Raw genomic sequence first — 27,500 nt, forward strand, 5'->3', positions numbered from 1 at the left:
ACACAAGCCACACCATAACAACAAGGTGACAGCCCCAGAGGTGCAGAGAAAAGAAGGTTTCAAATGAGATCAACGTGTTGATTACCGAACCGGGAGTAACGGCAAGATTCCCCAGTGATACCACGCTTCTGATTCAAACCAATCCACGACTTGTCCGCAAGTTTGATGACCAAACGCCAGTTTGATGCACCAAGAGGAATACGACCTTGAGTTACTGAGGCTCTTGGTACCTAACAGAAAAGCAACAAAAAACGCAACTTGTTTGCAACAGACCTATCAACCCAGGCAGTAGGTGAAAGATCAAATTTGCCTTTCTATGAGTGAGTTTCCTGACGTTGAACAACCAAGACTTTCTGACAGGATTTTGTCCTTATCATGACAACTCCCCTGTGCTTGGCAGCGCAAGGCTTGGGCTTCACAAGAAATCAGTCTGAGCTTGACAGCTTAATATGACTCATTTAAAGTGATTTCTGAATTGCGAAGAAATTTAACTTGGTCACGAAACAATTAAACTGCACACCTGAAAAACCAACATTTGACTTGATTTGCGTTCATTTGTTGATTTCAGTTTACTGTATCCCAGCGATACAGCGCTAGATGACTAGACAAATAAAGTTCCTTTTTTTTACCCCTTCGTTACTCTTACTCATTTGTGACAGTTAAACAATTTACCGCGGCTTTAAACTACTATGGGTAAACGCATTAAAGAAAAAAGTCACATTACACTGCTATTGTTAGGGCTAAAAGAAGAAACGAACACGTGTTCTTCGAAAGCCCCAAACCAATTATGGCGAGTTTAGAGAACCCAAAAATTCCCCCTTTCTTCGAAAGAAAACGGCTTGGAAGGCATACGACCATCAGCCATTTCGCTCACTCTCGGTTTTGAAGACGAGATTCAACCAATACCGGCTTCTAAAGGGAAAAGCTGATGGGACGCCGATGAGCGCTACCCTACGATTATGTAATAACCAAAAACTGAGGTTTCTGGAATTTTGCGCGGTTAAAATACCTCGACAACACAACTTTAACTAGATGAATGAAGAGTGAAAAGAAAAAAACATGCAGAAAACCTTCAATTTTTCCGTGTAAGTGTTAAACGGGCTTTGAACAACCGAATTTCACAATTGTTTTACGGGACTTTCGACAAACGCTTCCCAGTAAAATTTAAGACTTCTAACGCTAATTAATACAGGCAAAAGAATGATCTACTAGTAAAGAGTGATTGAGATTTGAGACCATTTGGCCTTTAATTTTTCATCATGGAACGCTTAACCCGCCTTTCCCTCCTAAGAGTTGACACAAAAAATTTTACTGTAACCTCAGACAATTTCACTTTTCAATAGGGACCTCTTCAGGGATTAAAGGGTTACTTCGTTATGACGAACTTAAGCAAACATTTGTATTGCGTTTGTCGCGTTTATCTTATGCAAAGCAGAATACAAGACACATTCACCTGTGCACGTTTCGATACTTCACGAGCTAAACAAAAGCACTACAGTTGTTTGCCCATGCCCGTTCAGGACGAGAAAGCGCCTCTTAATTAAGGCCGAATTGGCCCTTTTCATGCTGAAGACATTAACAGCCGTCTGGTAAGAAAAAAGAACCGTAAAAACGTTTTTATAAAATTGTGTCCCGCGACCGTGTTGAAGTCTCCTTTCTTGGCAGGTCACGAAAAATGTGCACAGTGTCCACAAAGTGAGCAAGTGCACACAAACGAAAAATAGGAGCAAACCAGGAACCCATGACCCGGAGCCTACAACTCAACTGTGTTCGTGTAACGGCGTTTTCACAGACCGATTTATTTTTAGATTGAATTTCCCCCGAATGAGACTCCCACAGGAGCCCGATGACCAATTACAAGAAATTAAGCTGACGCCATTGGGTCACCGAACCGGAACTGCCTTTGTTTTTTGACCTAATTCGCGGGAAGGGCTAGTCTAAAAATAAACCTACTTGTGAAAACGCCGTTTCACAGACGCTGTATGCAAGTTGCACGCTCCAGATGGGCTCCTGGGCAAACTAAGATTCTCCAGTTCCACGCCCCATTTTTCATTTTGTGAAATACTTCAATTAAGTCCGAGCTCTCTGACACGAACACGACGAGGGAGCCTCACCCTCGATTGACGCGGCGAATACCTTCTTACTGAAAAATCTGAATGCGTACCAACATGGTATTGTTCCTCACGTGATGTGGTTCACGGATCTGCTCAATTGGAGCAAACCCCACATAGCCGCAGCCTTCGTAAATGCGTGGAGCTGTTGGTCTCTGAAAGGCCAACAGATTTGGCTTGGCCAACAGGGTCTTGCTGATATGCTCACGAAATTCGACGCCCTCTCTTTGATCCAAGATGGAAAGCTCAATTCTTCCAGTGAATGGCCATTCCAGGATGTTATCATAATCCCCCTGCATCATGTGAACAAACAGAGCAACGAATTTTCCAACGCCACTGTCCACACCATTTAAGTTGATTCGCATGCAGAGTTTGTACCCGAACAAGTTGGTATGGATGGCTGGGCTATATATGGCCGTCATAACCCCGTTCACAGCATCTTGGCGACACTGCCGGTAATTCTCTATCCTCCATATGTAGGAACCATTGCAAACACGGCCTTCATACTCCAGCACCTTGGTTTCTAGACGGTTAAACCTGACAAATAAGAACAGCCAAGGTGAACACAATTTTCTCAGAGTTAAAGTGAAGCCCAGAATTTGTACATGTCAGTGTTTCAAAACTCATTTCATCATGAACTTTGGTGAAAAGTACTTAAAACAAAGAAAATTAAAGGAAAGGTCTACTTAAAACAGAAAATTTAGTATCAGCTATACTGCTACTCGTTAAAAAAATAGTTTTCTTCGCTTTCATTCATAAATTATCAATGCATTGTACAATGAGAAAAACTGCATCTCGAATGCGGTGCGAGGAAACTTAACGTCAAAATAACCGAGGAAACTGGTCTAGGTAAATTAGAGACGAAATAAGTCCAAGACTAACTTTAAAAATATTTCACTCAAGGATTTAAATCATGTAAGCTTAGATGCAGTCACGGCAATAGGCGATGATTCACGATGCATTGCTTCTGCCCGGGTTCGCTGGCAAGATCGAGAAATTCCGCCCTCTCGAAACAAATCGGACTTTCAAGGATTTCGGAAATCCCCCAGCTCGCTGGTGCGTCATAAAAAAGATAACTGCGGTGATTTGCTTCACTGAGTCACAGACGATTCAAACATTTCCTCAATCAAGCAGATGATTCCTGATGACATATTATCCACCATCTTGGGAAAATGAAGCAAATCTTTACAGAGCGTCTGGATCGTGCTTCTCAGTTTTATCACTGACGTCACGATTTCACAAGTGGTTCAGTTAATAAAGTAATGGAATACCGAGGTGGTGGTCGCAGGGTGAAATCCCCTAACGGCCCAGATCTCGCCCTGTTTGCAGAAATAACTGAGCAAACAGTTCTGCCTTTGCTATGCCATCTGAGAAAAGGTTAGACTTCTCTTCTTAAAAGAGGACGATTAATAGTAGTGTAGCAGCTCTCGTAACCAGCTATTGTTTGGTGTTGTAAGCATCTTTTATAGTTCTTTTGAAGTCGAAATCAATGTTTCAATTGTTTAGTCTTTTTTGGCTTGAGTAGCGAGCCAATCACATTATACGTTACGGGAGCTGCTACATCATCCACGATTAAAGTGTCTATACGCTCAACAGGGTTTTTTTTCTTAGTTTTGGTATCTCTATAATGTGTAAAAAAGTACTGTGACAAAAAAAAAAATTGGATTCCAACGCGTTTTCGCCCTAAAATCGAGCTTTGAAGTTCCCGCCTCGGCCACGCCCAGTCAAGTTGACCGCGTAAGGAAAGATTGGTGACGAGTGACGTCACTTCAGGAGCTTCGATAGCCTCGTGTTGTGTTTACTTTGCTTGCTTGACGACCGCAGTATACGTACGTAGCCAACTTCGGTTTGTTTTTGGTCAGTGAAAGTTTGGATTTTATGGAAGACTCGAGTGAAAGCGATGTATTTTGTGAAAGAGATGAGCAGAGCGTCTGACTCTTGCGATGAAATAGAGTCCGAAGATCTTGATTCGTTCGCCCTCGATGAAAATGCTCGTGTTTGTTTCAACACGCATTGCTGCCCGCATAATCTGAAGCATTGCAAAACAAAAATTAAGGAAGTTCATGTGGAAGTGTGTGGAGAATGTGGCCAAAAACCAAGCTCGGATTTTGCGGCATCTCGCACTATTATGATCAATGAAACACAATAGGCTTACCTGACAACGACTTCGATCAGACAACTCTTCTTGTTCGAATGTATTTGGGTGAAATCTCGGTACAGGAACAATACCGATTTCATCCTTGACAAGAGTTCTTTGCCATTTCTGAATACCAAAAGAAAGTTGTCTTGTAAAGTCCTCGGGAGCGAAGTGACAAGAGCAGACGGCGGACGAGACAGTCGGACTCCACTTTGCACGTTTCAGCTGTACAAACTCTGTCCACTTTTTCCTTCGAGCTTTTGCCTTATTTCGATCATCACCGTAAAATGGAATCTTGTGCAAAGCAATTCTCTTCTCTGAATTCGGAATATTGGAACAACCCGCGACAACATATCTATCAGGCATATTTAGGTCGCCGAAAACTCTACATTACTGAAACAAACAGTGACATGAACAACTGACGGGATTTGGCGCTTCCTGACATGACGTCACGACACGTTCTGGAACCCAATCTCTTTCTTTGCACTGACTCACGGTCAACTTGACTGGGCGTGGCCGATGCGGGAAATTAAAGCTCGATTTTAGGGCGCAAACGCGTCGGATGAATCCAATTTTTTTTTGTCACAGTACTTTTTTACACATTATAGAGATACCAAAACTAAAAAAAACCTGTTGGCCGTATAGACACTTTAAGCCTAGGTCCTGATCTGATCACATTTGCTAAAACTCTGAGGGATGTTAAAATTTGTTATCATTGGATTTGACTGAAATCACAGCAGAGATAGGTCGGTCCAATTTTTCTTTGGTAGTGTTGGCCTCTTAACGTTTGATCGAGATCTCAAGCTGTAGTGATTTCTGGTTTGTCTTAGGGCGCGTTCGATTGACCGTATTCCGGAATAGGAATACATGGAATAGAAGTTAGAAATCCTTCGTTTTTACGGAGATTCACATTAAAATTATCAAACACCTTCTAAAATGCTATTTTAAACATATCTTTATTATCCTTGTTGCTTCAAAAGCGCCAGACATACCGTTTTAAATCATCACTCCACGTATTCTTATTCCGGAATAGGGTCAATCGAACGCACCCTTAGTCGGGCCATCACCCTGGTCATTGGATTTTTTGGGAGTAAATCCTCATCATATACTCGCGTTGCACCCCACTTACCCAACAGTAAGCTGTTGTAAAGGCCTTTCTACACTCATACGAGTGTCTTCGAGGGGATGTTCCATATGCTGACCTGAGATGGTGAGTGCATTAACAAGACGTCTCACTTCATCCATTTCAGCACGCTGCTGATGGCACAGTGCTGCTAAGTCGTTCACAAACAGGTCATGGCTGTCCTGCTCTTGTGGAAATGCCTTCGCCCCACCCCCGGTGCGTCGTATCTGATTCGTAGGTTCCATTTCCATTTCGCCGGACTGGACCGACTAGACGGAAAAGTGACATCATTCACTCATCTATAACTTAAAATTTCAGCGCGTAAACGCAGTTTGCTACGGATGTAAAACACGAAGTTAAAAATCTGAAAGCCCGAAACTCCCGTACTGCATATTAATTCAGTCGAGTACAAACGCATTGCATTCTTAAATTGAGTCGTTGACGTCATTTTCTTCTCGATCCAGCTCTCTCAACATTTTAAAGGGAAAGTACGGCCTAGAAAAAGTTTCCCTGAATCGAAAGTTCTTTACCTGTGTTGTCATACTTGACCCCTCATTTGGGCTTAATGTGTTTAATAGCCAATAATAACGCTTGAAAAATAGGCATTTTTAAATGGAAATCAGCCCCATTTGTTTTTTGTGTATGCAAACGAGGCTATGACATAGCAATAGTCAAGGACTTCTCCGGTGAATGGAAATAAACAACAAAATCACAGGCGAGGAGAGCGATACTGACCCGAATGTAGACTTGAATCTTAATCCAGAGGGTATATTGTATTGATATTGGCTTCACCATCAGAACAGATTTACCTTGTGGTCGTTAAACAGGGTTTTATAATTAAGTACAAGAGAAAATGAGGGGACAGAGAGGGAGGCTCCTGGTCCAGCCCTTGGGATATGTCATGTCCACGGCTTGGCCCGAGCCGATTTGTCCTCAAACTTCCACAGCCTGCTCCCGTTGGCCTTGTAGCTCACTCGGTATAGCAACGGTCATCTAATCCGGAGTCGTGGGTTCGATTCCCACCCGGGTCAGAGATTTTTCTCTGTCCTTGGGTGTTGCATAAGAAGCTCCTGGTTTCATCCATCACACCCACACAGTAGCCTTGTCCTCACTTGAATTCTCTCCATACATAGAAGATATATGTGAAACGGGGCCTACGGTTTACGGTTTACTCGACAAGACTTGAAGGCTAACCATTTGCAGATGAAATTACAAAGGCAGCACTTTCTCCTCAGTTACTTTAAGATCCTGAGTGTTGATCTGGCCGGGGCTGGAACTCGAAACCTCCCGCCTGATAGCCCGATTCTCAACCAACTGAGCCACCGGTGCGTGGTCAAAATATTGGTCTAAATATTGCTTGCTTCAGTTTTCTCGCTCCAATGTAATGACATTTGGATTGGTTGACTGAGGTTTCAGTATGAAGCGAATGTCAACAAAACCAATTTTCATATACCTGAAGATCCCGCTTGAAGTCCTCCTTGATAAAATGATCCGATCAGGCTCAGCAGTTTTTAGGCTCCGGGAATCCATCCACGTTTTATTTTCGATAGCTAACTTTTCTTTAAATTCTCATTTTCCGGTATCGTGTGGAAGCTTCAGTTTTTTAGTTTTTACATGTGTTCTCAAGTCTAGTTTCAATCCCCTCGAAAGCGTACTTGAGCAGATCAAAACTTCTATTCAACAGGGGTAACTGTTTCTGTGAAAAAGCCTTGTTATGTATATTTAACTTGAGAAACATCTGAAGGTTTCGTCGGCTTATTATTAGTGTGGCTAGTGGTAGATATTTACCAAGTCGCGAACTAACTAACTTACTAACTAACTAACTAATTAACTAACTAACTAACTTAGGCCCTTCGCCCCCTGCGGAGCATAGGCCATCGATGAGTTTCCTCCACCACACCCGGTTCTGGGCCGTCCTACCAAGTTCTTTCCAACTCATCCCAATGCCCTTCACCTCGCACTCCAAATCTCTCCTCTAGCTGTTTAATCTCTAGGGCGCCCTCGTTTCCTCTCCCCCTGGGGATTCCATGAAAGAGCATGCCTCGTGGTGTTACTCGCTGGCTTCCGTAGAGTGTGGCCTATCCAGCCCCACTTCCTCCTTCTTACTTGTAGCGCAATTAGCTCTTCTTCCGCCCGTTTCCAAAGCTGCTTGTTGGTTACCTTATCCTTCCAGCAAACGCGAAAAATTCTTCTGACACAGCTATTAACAAAACTCTGTACTCTACTTTGTATCCTCTTCGTTGTTCTCCAGGTTTCTGACCCGTAAAGCAGAACAGTCTTCACATTTGATCTAAATATGCAAAGTTTGGTTCTCACAGATAGCTCTTTCGATGCCCATACCTTCTTCAACATGATAAACACTGCTCTAGCCTTTCCAATCTTGTAATTGCATCCTTGTCCGCACCTCCAAGTGTCTAGAACGCTCCCGAGATATAAAGACTCTTTGACATTCTCCAACGGCTACCCCTCGACCACAACAGGTACCTCACTTGTGGTGTTAATCCTTAATACTTCAGTCTTCACCTTGTTAATCCTCAGACTCAGTTTAGCCTCTGTTAGCCTTGAAGTTTTGTCCTGGATTTGTAGATGGCTGTGGGAGAGCAGGGCAAGGTCATTCACATAATCCAGATCGTCCAGCTGCTCCCATGGGGACCACTGTATTCCGTTGTTACCTGCTTTGGTTACCAATGTCATTAACCAATCAATGGCCAGTAGAAATAGAAAGGGTGATAGCAGACAACCTTGTCGCACCCCTGTCCTCACTTCGAACGAGTCTGAAAGCTAACCCTTATGGGCTACCCGACAAGTAAAACCTTCATAGCTAGACTTAATCAATGTAACAAGCTTCTCTGGGATGCCGTAAAAGCGCAAGAGCTTCCAAAGAGTCCCACAATCTACACTCTCAAACGCGTTCTCATAGTCCACAAAGTTGACATGTAGGGACGAATTCCATTCCAATGATAATGATTGCTCTATGATCACACGTAGGGTACATATTTGGTCTATGCATGAACGGTCTTTCCAAAAGCCCGCTTGCTGGTCTCTAGCGGGATGTCCACTGCTGTCCTCATCCCAACCAGAAGTATTCTGATTAATACCTTGCCCGGAACAGATAGTAGCATAATACCCCTATGGTTATTCCAATCTCCAAGGTCTCCTTTCTTAGGAACTTTGACAATAACACCTACCCTCCACTCTTCAAGGATGCTCTCTTCTTCCCAAATCCTAGCAAAGAGCCTATGGAGGACATCTACTGATGCTGATAGATCTTTCTTCATGGCCTCGGCAGGAACCCATCGGGCCTCGCTGCTTTACCGTCCTTCAGTGCATGAATAGCTGTCCTAATCTCTGACTTACTTGGTTTATCGCAATTCAAGGAAAGAGTAGTGTCTGATGGTGGAATATCTGCGGTGCTTACGGGGGAAGGTCGATTTAGTAACTCTCCAAGGTGTTCCGCCCAGCGCTTAAGCTGTTCTTCTGCTGTAGTCAAAGGCTTCCCTGATTTGTCCTTCACTGGGTTCTTTACACGCTGATGCTTTCCTGCCAGCCTTTTTGTATAGCTATGTAGATCTTTCATATTTCTCGTTGCAGTTGCTTCCTCTGCTGCCTTAGCCAGACTTTCTATATAAACCCTCTCGTCCCTTCTAACACTTCTCCGCACCTCCTTGTGAGCATTGCTGTATTGCTCCTGGACCCTTATTTTCGAAGCTTCCGTTCGCAAGTTGCTCAATTCGGCTTTGACCTTTTTCCTAACCTCAATCTTCTCTATAGTATACAGAGACGTCCAGTCCTTGTGGGTGGCTTTCTTCTTACCGATGGTTTCTTCACAGGCCTCAGTCCAGACCTACTTTGCTCTTTTCCACTCCTTCTCAATATCAGTGACTCCCCCCTGTAAATAACTTAGATTCTACAACCTCTACTGTCAAATATGGTTTTCTGCAAGGGTCTGTTTTGGGCCCCCTGCGATTCTCCTTATAAGGTGGTCCATTTGAGGATATTTTCAAAGCACATGACATTAATGTTATGGTCTATGCTGAAGATACACAGTTATATCTCGTGGTAAAGCCAGATGACCGCACTTCTTCTACCCATAAGCTTGAGAAATGTGTGCAAGACATCAGAACTTGGACTATTAAAAATAAATTAGTGCTCAACGATGGCAAAACAGAGATCACATATATCTACTTGAACTTCACTAAAAATTGTCCTACTTGTCCTGATATCGATATTGGGAATGTTACTATCACCCCCACGTCTGCGGTTCGTGATATGGGCGTCATAATTAATAAACATCTGTCCTTCAGGTCCCAAATACACAATGTTTGTAAATCTGCGTTTTATGCTCTAAACTAGAAATAATCAAAGATTAGTAAGTGCGTTCGATTGGAATTTTAGCTATGATCGTTCAATACCGCATTAGTCAACGATGATACCTTTTGGCCATCAATGGCAATGACACTTATTAGATACATGGAAAGCCATTTTCAAGAACTAATAGTTTGCATCGTTAGAGGATAAAATGTAGCAAACAATTGACGTTTGCGTGTTGACTCCAGTTAAAGGGAAATTTTCAACAGTGTCTAGGATGAGGCATATTTAGTAAAAGTTGGAGGAAATGTAGTTAGCACCCGAAAGAACAATTCTTGCTGGTATGGTAGCGGTCCTATTTCTTCAGAAGTTCATTTGCACGAAAGATGTTGTGTAAGATGTTGTTGTTTCTATTGGATTTTATTTTTTGATTTTCGTTTTAAAAACTGCATATGGCGACATTCGCTTTTCGGTAGTTTCAGTTGAAGATGGTTTCATTTTCATTTTCATGGTTGTCGCATTTTCAGAATAAGCCTTTGCAGGTATGTTCTTGATCACAAGTAGCTGATGGTTTGAAGTCAGATATAACCCGCGGGTTGAATTCCAGAAAAATTTAGTGAATCGACCCTATTGACGCTCGGAAGAGGTGGTTTTTGTTTTTTCAGGAATTAAGAGTTTGCTGTATCACTGCAAGCAGCGGGTTGGTTTAAATTGGTTTTCCGTATACACATGAACATTATTCAGTGTTGACACTCTTTCCGAGCTTTGCTTTAACAGGCACCGAAGCAAACGATTTCACATTGTTGCCCTCGTCAGGATAACTTGACCTTTCACGTACAAAATCATTAGGCTTTTCGCAGCGGTATCACAGCGGTATCCAACGGCGAAATGATGAGAGCAAACTTTACTGCTGCAGGTGACCTTAAAGTTTGTTCTTTGCAGTTGTTTCTCTCAAGCTGCCATTTCAAGTCTTAAGCTTTGTTGGATCACGGAGAGTAAAATCTCATGACATTACTAGTGCGATCTGTCGCTGGGAATATCGACGGTAATTGTCGCGTCCATACACTGCACACCCATGACTACGAACTATTTAGATTTCTAGCGGAGTCGACTGGTTTGTTTGCCCCGTGGCGATCCCAGAAGTCTTTGCAAATGTAGGGGGAAACAAAGGGGCCTGGGGACCGGCAACTCACTCATTGACCCTATCTGGCCGTCAATATCTGATAGTTTGTGACAATGGATGCATATAGGAAGACTTAATTGCACTGAGAATACGCGTCATCTAAAGTGAATATGTCGAAGTAATATGCTAGATCGTTTGGTGCAACTGTGAAGGAGAGCGTGAAACGCGCTGCACAATGGGCTGCGTATTATCACACCAGTCGAAGATCCTGGTACCCTAAGCCCAGCACCACAGTGTCTCTTGAAAATGTACCGTTGGTGACACCTCTAGCCGCGGCCAACCTTTCTTCATATGACTGTGAAATCTTGCTTAACTAGCCCTCATCATATGGTGCAGCAGTAAGACAAAGGACAGTGCGAAAAGAGACAACAATGGCTAAGCACGGGACATTGCCAGAATTTCTTTATCAACGCCACTTCGAAGTTGGTGATAACATAAAGTGCATCTGAACCAGGGTGACCAGGGTGAAGAGGAAGAAGCAAGTGACTCTAATGAAGACCAATTCTTCGACGAAAACAGTGACAAAGACTTTGACATCAGTACCGATGACACCAATTTGACTAAAAAAGACAAGGGTCTAAGCATGTTTGGCCAGAAACTGAATGCCATGCGGAGATGGGTAACTATCACGTGCTTCCAAGCTCGCGAAAACGTTCAGCAGACGCGCTGAACTGCATCGAAAATAAAGGAAGCCAAGCCACTAAGTGACCATTCATTCACATATAAGCAGCGAGAGGATCATACCGTAACCCAGGAAATTTCCAATCAACATCTTGCTGTAAACAACTTAGTTGACAAAAACGCTCTCCTTTAACATGTAGTCATCACCCGAAGTTTACGCTTAATGAGCAAAAGTATCAGCGTCACCAACATCAACATGCTGTACACGTAGGTTCGACTCCTGGAAAGGAGCACTCGGATTTTTCCGATCATCCCCTGTAGCTCAAAAGTGCATCATTTGAACTAGATTTAAGACGACGAAAAGAAATAAAATAATCAGATTTTGCGACAAAGATTTCGTAAACGGGATATAACAGAGCAAGATGTCGCTCGGGTAAAACTGATAGATCACAACATAATGGCAACTGCTGATCTGTGGATGGCTTCATTAATTTCGTAATCTTAATTTTCGAATTAAAAATAAAGGGAAAGTAGTTCTTTTGGAAGTTTCAACAACATCACAGTCTTTAGTCTTCAGAAATCGGCGTAACGAGGTAGTGAACACTTAAGCAGACTGCTTCCATATTTTTATGGGACGGAAATAAACTCATTTTGATGTGCACCAGAGAGGAATGCATTTTACCAAATTGAAAACACACTGTATACTGAGCAGCTAAAAAGCTAATATCTTCGAGAAAACAAAAAGAAAGAAAGATTTACACATAATAAAATAACATTACTAAGTACTAATTATATATCTATTAATGCTAAGTGCTATTAAAGGAGATGGTTCGTATTAAACTTTTAAAACCAGCCAGAGTGGACTCCATTCTAATGTTCTCAGGTAGAGAGTTCCAAGTTTTACTGGCAAAATACCAAAAAGAGTGAAGACAACAAGAAATGGAAGCAGGTCTACACAACGACAATATATCAGTTCCTCTAAGGGCCGATTTACACGGTACGATTTTTGTCGCATGCGACAAGCTCACGACAGGCCCACGACATGACTTACGATTGCCGCGGCGGTTTAAAACATGGTTTAGGGCCGATTTACACGGTACGACTTTGTCGCATGCGACAACGGCTTACAACAGGGCCACGACATGATTTACGATTGTTGTGTACGTAAAAAAAAAAAATGTCGTAGCATTTTAAAACACGTTTTAAAACGCTGCGACAATCGTAAGTCATGTCGTAGGCCTGTCGTGAGCTTGTCGCATGCGACAAAATCGTATCGTGTAAATCGGCCCTTAAAATGCTACGACATTTTTCTGAAGTACACAACAATCGTAAATCATGTCGTGGGCATGTCGTAAGCCGTTGTCGCATGCGACAAAAATCGTACCGTGTAAATTGGCCCTAAGAGAGTATACCGTTGAGCGCAACATTAACAAGTCCTTAAGATACGCAGGGTAAAAATTGACATGGATGCATTTATGAATCGTGATTAACATATTTTGTATTTTCAGATTGTAAAGTGATGTAACTACTGCTCTATCTAACAACTGACTGTATGTTGATTCCCTGTCATTAAAAACCACATGCAGTGCACGCTTATTCAATGACTCAAGTTTTTCGCTATCCCTAGAGCTACAGAAGTGTCATACTACAGAACAATACTGAAAATGTGGCAGAACGAAAAACTTAAACAATTTTACTTTTTTGTAAATAGGCGAGACTTGTTTATCGAAATTCAATTGACGATCGATAGTCATTCCCAGGAGATCAAATGAGTCCTTAGTGGTAAAAGAGAACTGGTGATCAGTAAATCCCAGAACCATGGCATGGTGCTTGCTAGGGTTGACCATAATTCCGTTTTCTGTATACCAGGTATTTGCCTTCCGCACTTCGCGCTGCATACGCTGGTCAAGGGCGATAGGATCAGAATTCGAGTCATATAATTGCTCGTCGTCTGCATATGCATGAAGCTTCACTTCTTTGATGACGTAGAAAAGGTCATTTAAGAAGATATTGATTAAATATCGGTCCAAGTACACTTCCTTGTGGTACACCTCTTCTTACAGATTGCAGGCTAGAGTACGCATCGCCAACTTTCACCCTCTGTATCCTGCCGCTCAAGAAATCCTCAAGTAGCGCGCAAGCGCTGCCTTTCAAACCATAGGATGATAGTTTGGCAAGCAACAGCACATGCGGTATGGTGTCAAAAGCTTTTGCCAGATCCATTGACGCCACAGCCACCAGTTCCTTCCTATCTCAGCTAGCTTTCCAATCTTCAATCAGCCGCAGCAATGATGTTCACAACTGTGGTGTCGTTTATATGCTGAGATAACAACCCCTGATAGGAATCTTGCAACTGGATGAAGAGCAGCCTTTCAAAGATATTATTCAAACAGGGCAGAACGGTTACAGGCCTGTACTGAGTTACGTTTATCTGTCTCAGCGTCCTTTTCGAATACAGGGGTAACTTGACCCATCTTCCACCTTGACGGATAACGCCCTTGTACGATTGCAATGTTGAGGATTCTTGTAAATGGCCCCACTATGGCGTCTGAAAATTTTTTTATTAAGTGCGGCGGTTGCATGTCATGAACACAAGCTTTTCGTACGTCAATATTTGACAACAAATGTTCTACTTTCGTCTTACTTGTGGGATAAAAACTGACACGATATATCGCTGTGTTGCTATCTACGTCGTCAAAAGTATCCATGACACCAAAAGGAACAGTATGCAAATCAGCTTAAAACATGTCACGATCAAAATGTCTAAGACTGCGAAAATAAAGCTTTCTCGATTTCATTTTTCGAATGGCCTTTCTCAATATCACATACACCAATGAGTGATCACTTATTTGCACGTGTACAACCCCAGACTCCATAATTTTGCTCTTATTATTTATTGCAACAAGATCGAGTAAAGAGGTAGATGTTTTTGTTATTCTTAAAGGAAAATCAATCAGATTATGTAAGTCGTCAACATCCAACAGATCCAATAGTGTTCGACCGTCTTGTGGGGCCTTATCAGGTTCGTGCAGGTCCGAATTGAAATCACCCACCACCAGAAGGCAATTACCAGGTAGCGCGGTGATGGCCTCCAGTATAGATTCAAGCTCGAGTGTCCACGTTGATTTAGGTACTTTAGCGGAAGTTGGTGGACGATAAATAACCACAAGAGTCTCCCATGACTTCAGTTGCCAATCTTAACCTTTAGAATAATAGATTCGGTCTTAAATACAGCCCGTTTGTCAAGTGGTAAATTTGGGAGGTCTTCTACAACTTTTTAAAAAAAGCAAATGTCGCTACGGACATAGACCATGAGCCCATCTCCGTATTTATACCTATCTGTACGACACATTCTGAACCCTGAGATATTAAACTGAGAGTCAGGGAAAGTTAAGTCAATCTTGGTTTCAGATATGACCAAAATGTCAAATCGACCATCCAGGGGCCAACGTTTGATCTCATGAAACTTGAAGCCAGCAATATGGTTGACATTAATGACCAATTTTGACATTGGTGCGATGTTTTCGCACCGCTGCGTCATATTCACGCCATATTTACATGTCATCCTGATTATCGGAGCTCGAGGAGTCCAAATCCACGTAAGAACTCAGTTGATAGCACTCGGCTGTTATCTGCGGTAATGAACACAATCCAAAGACCCAATTCAACTCAGGATTGCTAACATAATCGATATGAGCCTTTGATAGACCTGTGCAAACATTTTGCGTGAAACCAACACCCGTATTCGTTACACAAGATTGCGTTCTGATTTCTTCGCACGGTTTTTGGAATAAAATTTGCCAAAAATAGTTTTTGGAGGCCCTAAGTTAGTAGCCACATCACTACAAAGTGGTAGACGACTGACCTGAAAAGTACTACATACAGCTCTTTACGGTACAGGATAGTGTAGAGTGTAGGTAGTATGATCCTCGGTGCTTGCGAAACCGACAAGGAACCAGCGTTGATAAATTTTCTGAGCAACTCACAATATGCAATAAATTCTTGCCTCTGCCAGTTCCGTCATTGTTCTCGATTTTAATTACAAACTTGTTTTCAGACGAACGTTTGACTAAGAGACACCAAGAGACAATCAGTGTCCAACCATAGAGGCTGTGACAGGCCGCCTTGTTGATTGTTAGGTGGCTTGAGTTTCTGCCGCACTTATGGCCTACTTGGCCTACTACCTATTGAACCACACGACCGTTTACTATAGTTCATCTTACATTTGAATTTCTAGGAGCAGAAAGGTCACACAACATTGGGAAAGTGATTGGGGAAAGAAGAACTGGGTAAGTTCGTTAGTTGACTATTGCTACGTCATTATACGTCATATCCAAGTTGGCGCTCTCCTAGTCACGAAAGAGGCAACTTCAAAATGCTCTTGTCACATTTTAATTAATTAATTAACAGGGAACTGGACAAAACGGCAATTATTCTCGAATTCCTGGGGAAAAGCTTCAGTGATTTAGAGAAGCTTTTTCTAGACCGTACTATCCCTTTAACGTTAGTAATAGCGGACCATCAAATAGGACAATTCCAGTTAAAATAAACAAATGTCCTTTTGAAATTAAGGCTTAAAGCTTGGGTCAGGTACTGTTTAGTTACCATCATGTTTTGAAATCCAAAGAATAGTACGACTTTAAGCATTGCTCTGTACCTCCAACGAAGAACTCTCGAGCTCAGTGCTAAAAGGAAATCCTAGTTCTGCTCCTCTACAATCTTCGTTGATATGTTCTTGCATCTGGAGAATGAAAATCATCAAGTAGAGGTAAGAGGGTCAGTAAATTAAGCAGCAACAAGATATGGAGTAAATGGCAGAACTGGAAGTTAGAGCTGAGCACTACAATGAGTGACTTATTTCATTTAGCTCTGGGCCCGGTTGTTAAAATGCCGATTAACGCTTATCCCAGATTAAAAACTAACCAAGGAGTTTATTTCTCTACTCCAAAGTGTTGTTCAACACTGATATTCAGCAAAACTTTAAATTAGAAGTCAATCTTCAAAAACAAAAATAAGCAGAAGAAACTTTCGACAAAAAGTTGAAAATATGAAACAAAAGTTTACGCTAATCCTGGATTAAGTTAATTGGCTTTCGAAAAACCGGACTCTGGATAATAAGATGCATATGAGCATTCCCTCAGCAACATTCTACAATGCTATCAAGAGAATTTCTTATTTAATGCAAAAGTCAGCTTACTTGGCTTCTGGCGATGTTTTCATTTCCACAGCACCCGCACTTCAGCCGGTAGTCATGAAACTTTTGGACATGACTCTGCAATTACAAGACAAGCTGTAAATTAAATAAAGCATAGATGATTGAACGCTCATTTGCATTTCCCTTTCAATACGTTTGTGTTTTGGCCATGTCATAATAACTGTTTACTTTTTCATGGGCTTTGAAAGGTCACTTGACCTAAGTAACTGAACAGAACACGCATAAACAGCAAAGCAGGAATCAGTGTGTATGATTTTTTTAAATACTAACACAAAATAACCTTATTTTAGCCTCTCTTTAACGGCAAGTCAACAAAGATGAACTATAAGAATGTCAATTTAAAAAAAAAGCAAATGTCAATCTTATTCTCTAGATACAGTTTTGACTTGATTCAATGCGGTTAGTTTTTCCTTAAATTTTGAACGTCTGGTCTACGTGCCCTTTCTCCTGACGTCCACCAATGCTGGACAGCTCTTTGAGGATCAAATGTGTCAAGGGAACAACCATTGATGGTTATCCTTAGAAATTGTTGAGAATGTCTGTCTTAACACATGATCTCCAGTCATTCTCATTGCTGAGAATCCTCGCTCCAAAGTCGCTGTTGCAAGTGGTAGAATAAGTACTATTTCTACAAGCATCAAAATGTTGTGAAATTGCTCTTCAAAGTTCGCAAAAATTCTCTGCCAGAGAGCAAGTGGATCCAAGGGCCTGAAGTTATTTACAGTGACACAAGCCTTTAGATCACTCCACTCTGCAGCCACAGCAGTAAAGTCAAAGTCATTTCTTTCCAAAGCTGTTCTGAAGTGTTGAACCAATCGTTCCACTTGTGCCTCCCCATAAGTTGCTAGATCTTCAACAGCAACTGGCCAAACTCTTGGATCAAAAGTCTTTCCAGAAGCAAGAACTGGGTCTGGGTCCAGGCTTTCAAATCTGGGATGCAAGAACTGAATGATTGTGTTTACCACCCTCTATTCGTCATTCCCACTGCATCAAGAACTTCTTGCAAGTTCTTCCCAGGTCTTGTTATCATTGCTCTAAGTTGCATTTCACTAGAGTACAGACCATCCCTTGCAGCAGATATAACAATGGTATCCTTCTGGAAGAGCAAGCTTAGAGCCTTAAGAACATCAAGCATTAAGTACATGAAGAGGAGATCTCTGAAACTGCTCAAGACATTGTGTGTCTTTCTTGCTCTACCCCTCACTTCTACCCTACTTGTGTGCGTTGAGATCGTGTTTCCTAAGTAAGCGTGGATGACACTGAAACCCTTCATCATGACAGTAAGGGCCATGTCACTGCGTGGTAGCCACCGTGTACCCCTAAGGTTGACAGGTTTGTTGATTTTCTCATCAAGTACTTGTACAAGTTCCTTAAGTTCAACCTCGCGTTGTCGCTGTCTCACGGTCACACGTTTCATAAAAACCCCAATAAAGTATATATTTTCTGAAAGCTTAGGAACTGTAGATTCCGATTAATAATTGATTTAAGGGAAGAAATAAAAACCTTTCCTAAAATAGCGATTATTTTCCAAAAGTATTTAGTTTCACAAATTGAGTTCGTTTCCGATCAGAATTTGACCGGAGAAAGTGAGCGACATCGCTACGTTTTTTTCACACCTTGATCTAAAAATTAATTGCCTGGTTTGTTTTTTATACGCTGTTTTTACGTTAAACTTTAAGTTTTTATAAAACACGAATTAGCTTTACTTGAATTCTCCTCATTGCTTTCGAAGGAGGCAAAAAATAAAAATTCCTCGACACGATTTTTTGGCCACATTATCGGGCAACATTTTTGCCAAATTTCAGCGAAAAAGGATGAAAACTTGCTGTAAACGAACTGGAAACGTGCGCGTCATCCGATGAAATTTTAATTTTGACAAATAAAGCAAAATACACTTTAGGGCACTTTTCTGGCGTGGGGAGATTAGATCTCAAAACGTGTGAAAAGTAATTACCTGTTGATCGATGAAGTGAGGGCTCTTCTTACACAGACAAAGGCTAGGGGCGGATCTAGCATTTTTTGAAAGTGGGGGCCGAACAAGAATACTAATCAGCGCGCCTCAGTAGCGCCTTCGGCGCTACTTTCTAGGGGGGTCTGGGGGCATGCCCCCCCAGAAAATGTTGAAAATTTGGGTACTCTTACATGCAATCTGTTGCAATCTGGAAAGTAAAATATCAGGATTCCATATTGAACAAAATTATAAGTTGTGGTTATAATGATGCATGGTGTATGACTCTTCGCTCCAAAGTCACAACAGCCTCGGAAGAAACGAATGAAGTGTCTGTATACCACAAGTGCGCAGGATGATGATCTTTACGTCTGCTTTCTTAGCCATTTTCTGAATCTTTTCATGCACTGAATGCGCAAACACTGTTTTTGCATCCTTGCGTATATCTGCCAGCTGATCTTTCACCACGGTTAATATGCCTGTATGCCTCAATAACATCCAATGTCGAACCCTGTAACGAACGGCTAAGTCCTACCCTGAATCCAAAAAGATGCTTGGCAGTGTAAAAGGCAGCAATGAACACAGGGTTCATGATTTGATGGAACAGCACATAAGCACGTACGTGTCACAGTGATATTCTATTTGTACCTAACCAAAATATATATAATTATATAAATAGACATTAAGATTTTACGTTGTTACAGTCTCTGTAAAATAGGTTGACTGTAGACAAGGAATTCTCATCCAGTCTTCTTCGTCATTTCAAAAGGATAATATCAACGCCGGTAACGTTGAAATCTTTTTCGCACAACTTTGTTATTACTATTAGCGAAAAATCATGATTTAGCTAAAAAAATCAAACGCTCCAACAGACTGCTTAAAAAATTATAAAATTATTGTATATTTTGACAAAAAAAAAACTCCGACGAACTGAAAGGGGGGGCCGCGGCCCCCTCGGCCCCCCCCCGAAAACCGCCCCTGAAGGCAATTTCTCTTGCTCAAAGTATGAGCCTTAATCACTAGCGGCGAGCGCTGCGGCCCATTCCTTATTACTACCTTTGAGGTTTTCCGTTTCGGTGCCTTCTTCGAACGCGATCTTTTGCGTTTCTTTTTTGAAAACATCTTCCACAACAAACAAATCGATTACGCGTGACAGACTAATCGCGCGATGCAAAGCAAAACATGCTGCGCTTCTATCACATGACTTTTAATGGCAGTTTAATTGATAATGACAACTTGCTGACAGCTTCTCATTAGAGATAATTTATTCATAGAATCGTTTTTCCTTTATAAATTTGTCTAGAAGAAACCTTTTTTTCATGGAACTTTTTGGAACTAAAAGAACTCAATGAGATATGCCCGGAAATATAAAAAACTAAAACTTGGCAAAATTATCAATTTTGGGGTATACTGATGCCTTAAAGGGAGTAATGATAGTGCTTGTACAAGTCTTGAAGCATTTCTTGTACATCTGCTAGTTGTTGTTCATTTTTAAGTGCATCTAAAGCTGAAAGTTCTCATCTGTGTGCTATGCAATGAACGCCAATGAGCCAGGAAATTTCCACGGATGTGCTGTGGAAGCGATGGACCGATGAATACTTGAGGTCACTGCGCGAGCAATGTCGTCTCAAACACTCAGGAAGGTCTCCTACCATAGCGATAGTTGATGTAGTGCTGATCAAAGAAGAAGAGAAAAACTGAGGAAAATGGGGATCGTTGGCGAACTCGTCACTGGACACGATGGAGTGGTGAGAGCTGTTAAGCTGTGAGCTGGAAAGTCACACCTGGAACGAGCGATACAACATCTCTACCTCTCGAGTTGACATGTGACAGGAAGACAGGGAGACCTGGAAACGAAATGAATCCTGATGCCACGGAATTCACTCCACAACGGTAGCCTCGCCGTGCTGCGACAGATGCTAGAGGCCGTCTTGCAGCTATTGCTGCTGATGAACATGACTTAACACTTATTTTTCAAACTGAGAACTTGCCTTTATGGCAGTTGAAAATTAATATGATTTGCGAATAGTATCTTTCGCAACAATTAAGCATCACGTGTTTGTTTGTTTCTTTGTAATGGTGCAAGATATTACGCCATTTCCAGAACGTACATTTGTTCTCTTCGAGACAAATGGGGGAAGTATGTTAGGAATATATAGTGCATGCCAGTTGTTTAGCATTACATCTTAGCAATCTTGATTTTAGGAATGACATAAATCTGATTTCGTTGCAAGCTCATGGAGAGTGTACCGCAAAATGTCGTAGCTAGTATCAAAGACTCCTGTGTTACTATTGTCAACAGAGCATGCGCGTCAGGCGTGCGAGTTGGCGACAAGAGAAGCGATAGTATTTCGTTCAGAGGCCATGTTAAATATTTACGCGAGAAAAGACTGAATCTGAGTTTGTATCGTCACCGGATTTAAAAGTATCTGGATTCAATTCGACCGTCCACACGATTCCAAATTGTTTGCGGATTCAAAACTTTCCACTCTGGGGAGCGGAATTTAAAAGTTGCGAATTCGCATGCTGGATACGCGTGGACGAAAGACGCATCCGCAATGTGTGGAAGGGACCTAAAAGAAAATTGATCGTGCTGCACGTGCAGCATGCATTTTAGCACATATTTTTTGCGGTACTCTGGACAACGACGTGAAATCACCAAGTGGGAATCTTTCATTCTCTATTTTTACTCTGAAACTGCTGGTACCAATATATTTTTGAGATCCTTCACCCAAACTGTACGACGCGAACGTGATGGACTAATTGCGAACTGACGACTCTGACAATTAAATTACATTTTGGGGTGATGTAGCAGCTCTCGTAAAGTGTAATGTGATTGGCTCGCTACCCTAGCCAAAAACAAAAGACTAAACAATATTGAGAAAATGACTTAAGACCTAAAAACAATAGAAGCTGATTACAATACCAAACAATAAATGTACCAGGTTACGAGAGAAACTACACTACTGATATTTTGATGTGACGTTTTCGTCGAGCTCGCCGTCGTAGATCTTGAAGCCCCAGGAGTATCATTCAAGCAAAATTACTTTGAACGTTCATAAAACTTTGCTCTTCAATAAATGGCAGAGTGTTGCAACAAACCTCCATGCTATTCCACAGGACATCTTTTGTGCAGTAGTCGCAAGGGATTGTCCTGTTTGGACACGCCTCTTCCAAATGCTTTTTCAAATCTTTCTTTTTGAATTTTTTACCACAATGTTTGGGACATTCCATGTCAACAAATTCACACTCCTCCATGTGCTCCTAAAAGGAAAGACTAGTTTCTCAAATACCAACATTTCTGAAATATTTATTAATGTTGACTACAGCCAGATAATGTGTATGTCGAAAAATGCACTAAAATTGGACACACACTGAATGGTCATGAAGTGTTGGCATTCATGATGTTTACCAAAGTTCAGCATGCATCTACTGGGGTTCATTTTCGCACTAAGTGACATCTACAGCTCGCCATAAATCAGACTGAGTTACTTTGCCAACATATATCATGTTGGAAAATGCAGCAGATTTGATGATATGTTACCTCATTACTCGGACCCGTAAGGGCACCGAGTTATAAAACATGCTAGATCAGTTTTTTTTTCCTGGTGCAGCAAAATGCACAATAGAAAGCAAAAGGCGGTGTTTTGATTGGGCAATGCACAATGGAAGGCACGTGGCGCTGTTTACATTGGATATTAAAAGCAAACCACGTAGTCCGAAACCATGAAGAGCCTTGTGATGCTTTGTTTGGATTACTGAAGATCGACGTTGCTTTGGCTTAATCTTTGGCTTAATACAAAGAAAGGTACACGCTTTTCGCGGTAGACCCTCACTAAAATATGTAGAACGTCAGCTTTGAAACGGGTCGTTCCGCGAACTGAACATTGAAACTGTAATGTACATAAATGTAACTGAAATGGACACAACTATTGAAAGCGATACAAGTCAAAATACTAATTCTTTAGGAAGCAGCGTGTACTTTATTGAGAACTACTCTGAAGATGACAGCGACAAAGAAAATAACTCGACAAACAACAAAGACGCAATATTGGAATCTTCTGAAGACAAAGTAAAAACATTGGCACAGCGAACAAATAGCCTCTCACTCAGTGTACCATTGAATACGAAGATAAGTTTTTTTGTCTATTGCGTTTTTTTGTTTTTATTGTTAAACAGTTTTCGTCCTTGTAGTTGGCTTATACCTTTTGTTCCACAAGCCATTTTAGCGATCGTAGATCGTGTTCATTGCCATCTTGTGTATATAGTTCTGTTCTAGTTTTACAAGATTTGATATCATCGGTGGAGACTGTGATCATCTCTTTAGAAAATAATTGTGATATAGTTTGAAAGGCTGTACAGTTATTTGATTCTCAATGATAATTAAGACTTGATTCCAAAGGAGAAATACAGATCTCGATATGCAAAAGTGTGTTTAATTTAGTTGTGATTTGCGTGTGCATCGACATAGACGTGACCGAGAACCGCACAGAATTACAGAGAAAAGGCTGAGATGTCTATTTTATAAAAGCAGAAAAAGGAGGAAACTTGCTGGGACATATTTGGTTAACAATGTACCAAGGTCATCCACATTTCATCGTATTACTAGGGGATCACTTGCTGGTAAACCTCTGGTATGCGTTTAAATCTAAGCACGTGGTATGTAACGCTTTTCCAAAAGAGTGGATGAACAGGTAAATGCAAAATGAAGGGTTCGATTTATAAAAGAATGCTGTTGTTTCGTTTTCTCTGAAAGGAAACGTATTATTTTAAATTCACAGGGTGAAATATTTACACAGTGAGTTTGAGAGGCCAATCAATACTGAGTTTGTAATTGGAAATCTAAAATTCTACGAGATAAAAAAACAAACTTGTGGACACGTGAACCTGAAGTATTGCAAATCATAATGCTGACAAACACAAAAGCGAAGAAAATGGATCGTGTATAGTTTGTTTTGAATATCTGAATGATTTTGGGTTAGATTCATAATAATGATAATAATAATAATAATAATAATAATAATAATAATAATAATAATAATAATAATAATAATTTATATTGCGCTTTTTGAACATACAATGATCAAAAGCGCATTACAATACTAAAATATACTAAAAATGTACATAAACTAAATTAAACAATGATAAAGTCGTTAAGCGCTAAAGGCTAAAAGCTAACTTAAAAAGATATGTTTTTAAGACAAGATTTAAAAGTTAAAATAGAACCAATATTGCGCAGGCTTGTAGGGAGGGCGTTCCAAAGTGTTGGCGCAGCTACACTAAAAGATCTGTCACCAAAGGTTTTTCCCGTTTCCCCAGCTGGATGTAATAGAATAGTGCTAGAATTAGAGCGCAGTGAATAACGTGCATGCTTTCTTACATTAACAAGACGCTCCATAAAAGCGTACACTGGGTTGCCTGTGATGCGTGTTACACAATTGAACCGCAGGGTTCCAGTTAATTTTTTAAAGTGGGGGATCATTAAGACCATTTGAGGGTCACCCACATGTCGCGCCAGCAGAGGGCCTTCGGCTCACACATTCACACCTTTAATTATTTTGTTATATCCTGTCCCATTTTGACGTCTTTTAGTTTTTAGTGCTACTATGATCAAATTCTTATCCCTTGATTTTTTACGTTTATCACATAGAATACCAGGAAAGATTATAGACGCTGTCTACAGTTTGCAAATATCTGCATCGGCTCCGGAGATATTTAAGTTTCAAAAATGTGTCAAATATGCAAATGAGGGGATTGATGACGTCATTGACTCAACCCAATAGGCCACTTCGGAAAATACCATAATACTCTTTATTTGAACCGCCAAATCTTGCATAAGCATTGTTTTTGTTTTCTCTTGGGACCATTGTAAGTCCCATGAGAAACTGAAAACAATACTTATGCAAAACTTGGGGGGACAAACAAAGAGTTTCCGAAGTGGCCTATGTAACATGAAGTGTAGTACAACCTCGTCCCCAAAGCCAGGGAAAAGCGCCCTGGGGGCGAGGTTGAGTATAGTAATTAGATCTATCTCGGTCAATTTGCAGCAGAGACCATTGAAACTTGGTGCCATGGTAGAAGCCTTAGGTAAATAGGCCCCTGAGAAGACATGTGGCTACTAGCAAAATACTGAACCCAGAAAGATTGAAGAAAATGAAAAGGTATCAAGAAACATTGGCTTCTGGGCTGACATGTTGCATGATAATTTTCAAGGTCCCTCACAACTTCTTTTCACCACAAGTTTAAGCGTGCCCTCTGAGCATCTGACAGCTTTGTAGTACTACAGTTTACTGAAGTTAATACTGTCCGGTGGGGCTAGTATCTGGATGAGTGACCTAAAAAATATACCACTTTGTAAAACAGAAGCATCGGCCCGAAAATACTATTAACCGTAACAAATGCAAACTCAGCAAGGTACAGATTTTGTTAGCTTGCTTTATGCAAAACAAATATTGATGCAAAAGTAAATAAATATTGATACACAGTTTTTAGAAAGAGCAGAAGGAAGCAGGACGGACGATCGAGAATAAAATGTTTACGACATGAAAAACAACATTAACTTTGAACCGTCAATATAGAATATATTTTGTTATATTCAATTTTGTTATTCTACTTTTGGCTGTACAAATAAATCACAAAATCGAAAGTGACATCGCCGGAATTCAGCGGGCGCCGTGATTAAGTTATGGCGGCATGTTTACTCGCGAAACAGTGAAGCATCTGTGTCAAATGATGGCAAGATACCGGGTTTTCGTAAGTTTCTTTTTCTGTCAAGTGTTATAAAGTTCGACAATAAATGAGCGAATTCAAAACAAAGATCACAATCGCCCAGTTCTTGAGGTTGACCATTGTTTCTGCAAAGTCAAAAATTTACTCTCCAAGACGAGGTTATTTATCACCACGTAATTCCATCATTTTGGAAATAGCAGCTACTTTATTATTCATCAGCGTCACAATTTTTTGCTGATTTTGGGGCTCATTTTGGTGAAACTCAAGCATGCACGCTTCCAACAGACCTGTTTATTTTCGTGAACCGTTCCTAGAGCAATACTAAAGAAATCCTCCAGTATCACATTTCAACCTTAATCTCGAAAATTCAATACGCAACATGACATTATAATTCACAAAGGCAGAAAATACCACAGAATCCTTTTCCAGCGAAAAATTTATTGAAACAAACAACATATTTGCTCTTAGAGGCAAAAACCTCTTCCTATTTCATTGCGTGCGTGAACACAAGAAACTTAATCGTGTCAAATTACCATGTACGCAACAAAATAAATTTCAGGTTCAAACCCTTTCCCTTTCCCTTTTCCTGAAGAACCTTTTCCTTGAATAATGATGTACAAAATAGTCGACAAGCTTTCTTTCAAATAATTCTTGACTGTCACATTTCTAATTATTCTTTTTACCTGACTTTGTTAAACCCATAAGTTACCGGATAATTTTACATTTGGTTTCAGTGTTGTACATAACACTACACTCGTGATAAAATATTGGAAATAAAGCTCACTTTGATTTCGGCTCGACGGGCGAGAAAGATTGTTGTCGAAGTCCATTAAGATTCCAGATCATCATCGCCTGTCTTGTTCATGAGGGTTTATTTTGTTGAAAGATGCACTAAAACGCCATTCGAGTTGCAATGACTTTCGACGCCGCCTATTTCCCTTTCGTAAACGGTCGTTGCCATTTCTCAGAACGGTCGTTGCCATTTGAAACAGTCGATGCCATCTTTTAGCTCTGAATTACACTCATTAGATCTAAGAACTCAAAAGGTTGCAGTCACTGGGAGTTGTGTCTCCCTGGTCATATGAGTTAGGGTTCGGGTTACGGCTCTGTTTATGGCGAGGGCTAAGAACCCGAGTTCGAGTCTTGAAATTTTCGGACTCTTTTTTCCCTCCAGTTTTTCTTTATAAATGTTTTTTTTTCCTTTTTTGTCTTAATTTTTGGTAATATTTTTTCTTAGTTTGTTTCTTTTAATTTTCTTTGAGGTGAAGTGTGTAGTCGACCGTTATAAATGGCATCGACCGTTTCAAATGGCAACGACCTTTCTGAGAAATGGCAACGACCGTTTACGAAAGGGAAATTTGCTTCGACGCCATTGCAGGTTAATGAAATATTCTCCCGTATGCACCAGAGAAATCTACGCATTACCCCAGCCCCCTCAAACCTAACACAACACGTACAGAAGACTCTATGCACAAAGACACCACTTAGCAGGAGAGTGACAAGCACGACTTTTCATGACACGGAAAAAAATTAAATAAATACAACAAAGGAGAAATACACCCATTTTCCGACTGGGATTGCCATACGGCAACCCAGTAATTAAATCGCTAATATAAGCTGGTGCCATACCATTTAGTGCTTTAAAAGTTTAAAGTAAAATTTTAAAATGTATTCTATACTTCAGTGGCAACCAGTGAAAATCATGCAAAACGGGCATAATATGATCATATTTGCGGCTCGAAGTAAGTAACCTGGCTGCAGCGTTCTGTACCCTCTGCAGTTTAGTTATTTCACAGTCTGGAATACCATAAAGAAGGCCACTGCAATAGTCAATTCTGCTTGTGACAAAAGCATGCAGAACCATTTCTAATTTATCTTTTACTAAAAATTTCATTATTCTTTTAATATTATGGAGCCAGAAAATTGCCGCACTACAGGACTTAGAAATATGGGTAGACAAAGAGAAGTTAGAGTTAAACCAGGAGCCAAGATTGCGCACTTCAGACACGGGGTTGATATCAATTGTGCCAACACGGATCGTACAAGGATTAATTTTAAACAATTGCTGTCTAGATCCAATAATAAGAAACTCAGTCTTTTAATTTATCCTGGTACATCCATTTTC

At 40.8% G+C, this 27,500-nt stretch overlaps 1 protein-coding gene across 1 annotated transcript in view; it reads right to left on the reverse strand.

Moving 5' to 3' along the window:
- The window catches only part of LOC138059655 (TNF receptor-associated factor 6-like), a 54,395-nt gene that overhangs the window by 893 nt on the left and 26,002 nt on the right, over positions 1 to 27,500 (reverse strand). The window contains exons 4-10 of the mRNA XM_068905268.1: positions 21,749 to 21,910; positions 16,681 to 16,755; positions 16,141 to 16,224; positions 5,378 to 5,640; positions 4,267 to 4,603; positions 3,207 to 3,274; positions 1 to 2,684 (exon numbers count right to left, since the gene is read on the reverse strand). The exon at positions 1 to 2,684 is cut by the window's left edge and continues 893 nt beyond it. Of these exons, the coding sequence (XP_068761369.1) occupies positions 2,141 to 2,684; positions 3,207 to 3,274; positions 4,267 to 4,603; positions 5,378 to 5,640; positions 16,141 to 16,224; positions 16,681 to 16,755; positions 21,749 to 21,910 (1,533 nt within the window). The 3' untranslated portion in view covers positions 1 to 2,140. The remainder of the gene's footprint in view (positions 2,685 to 3,206; positions 3,275 to 4,266; positions 4,604 to 5,377; positions 5,641 to 16,140; positions 16,225 to 16,680; positions 16,756 to 21,748; positions 21,911 to 27,500) is intronic.

The sequence above is a fragment of the Montipora capricornis genome, chromosome 8, assembly GCF_036669925.1.
Source record: "Montipora capricornis isolate CH-2021 chromosome 8, ASM3666992v2, whole genome shotgun sequence".
In the NCBI taxonomy this organism is placed as follows: Eukaryota; Metazoa; Cnidaria; class Anthozoa; order Scleractinia; family Acroporidae; genus Montipora; species Montipora capricornis.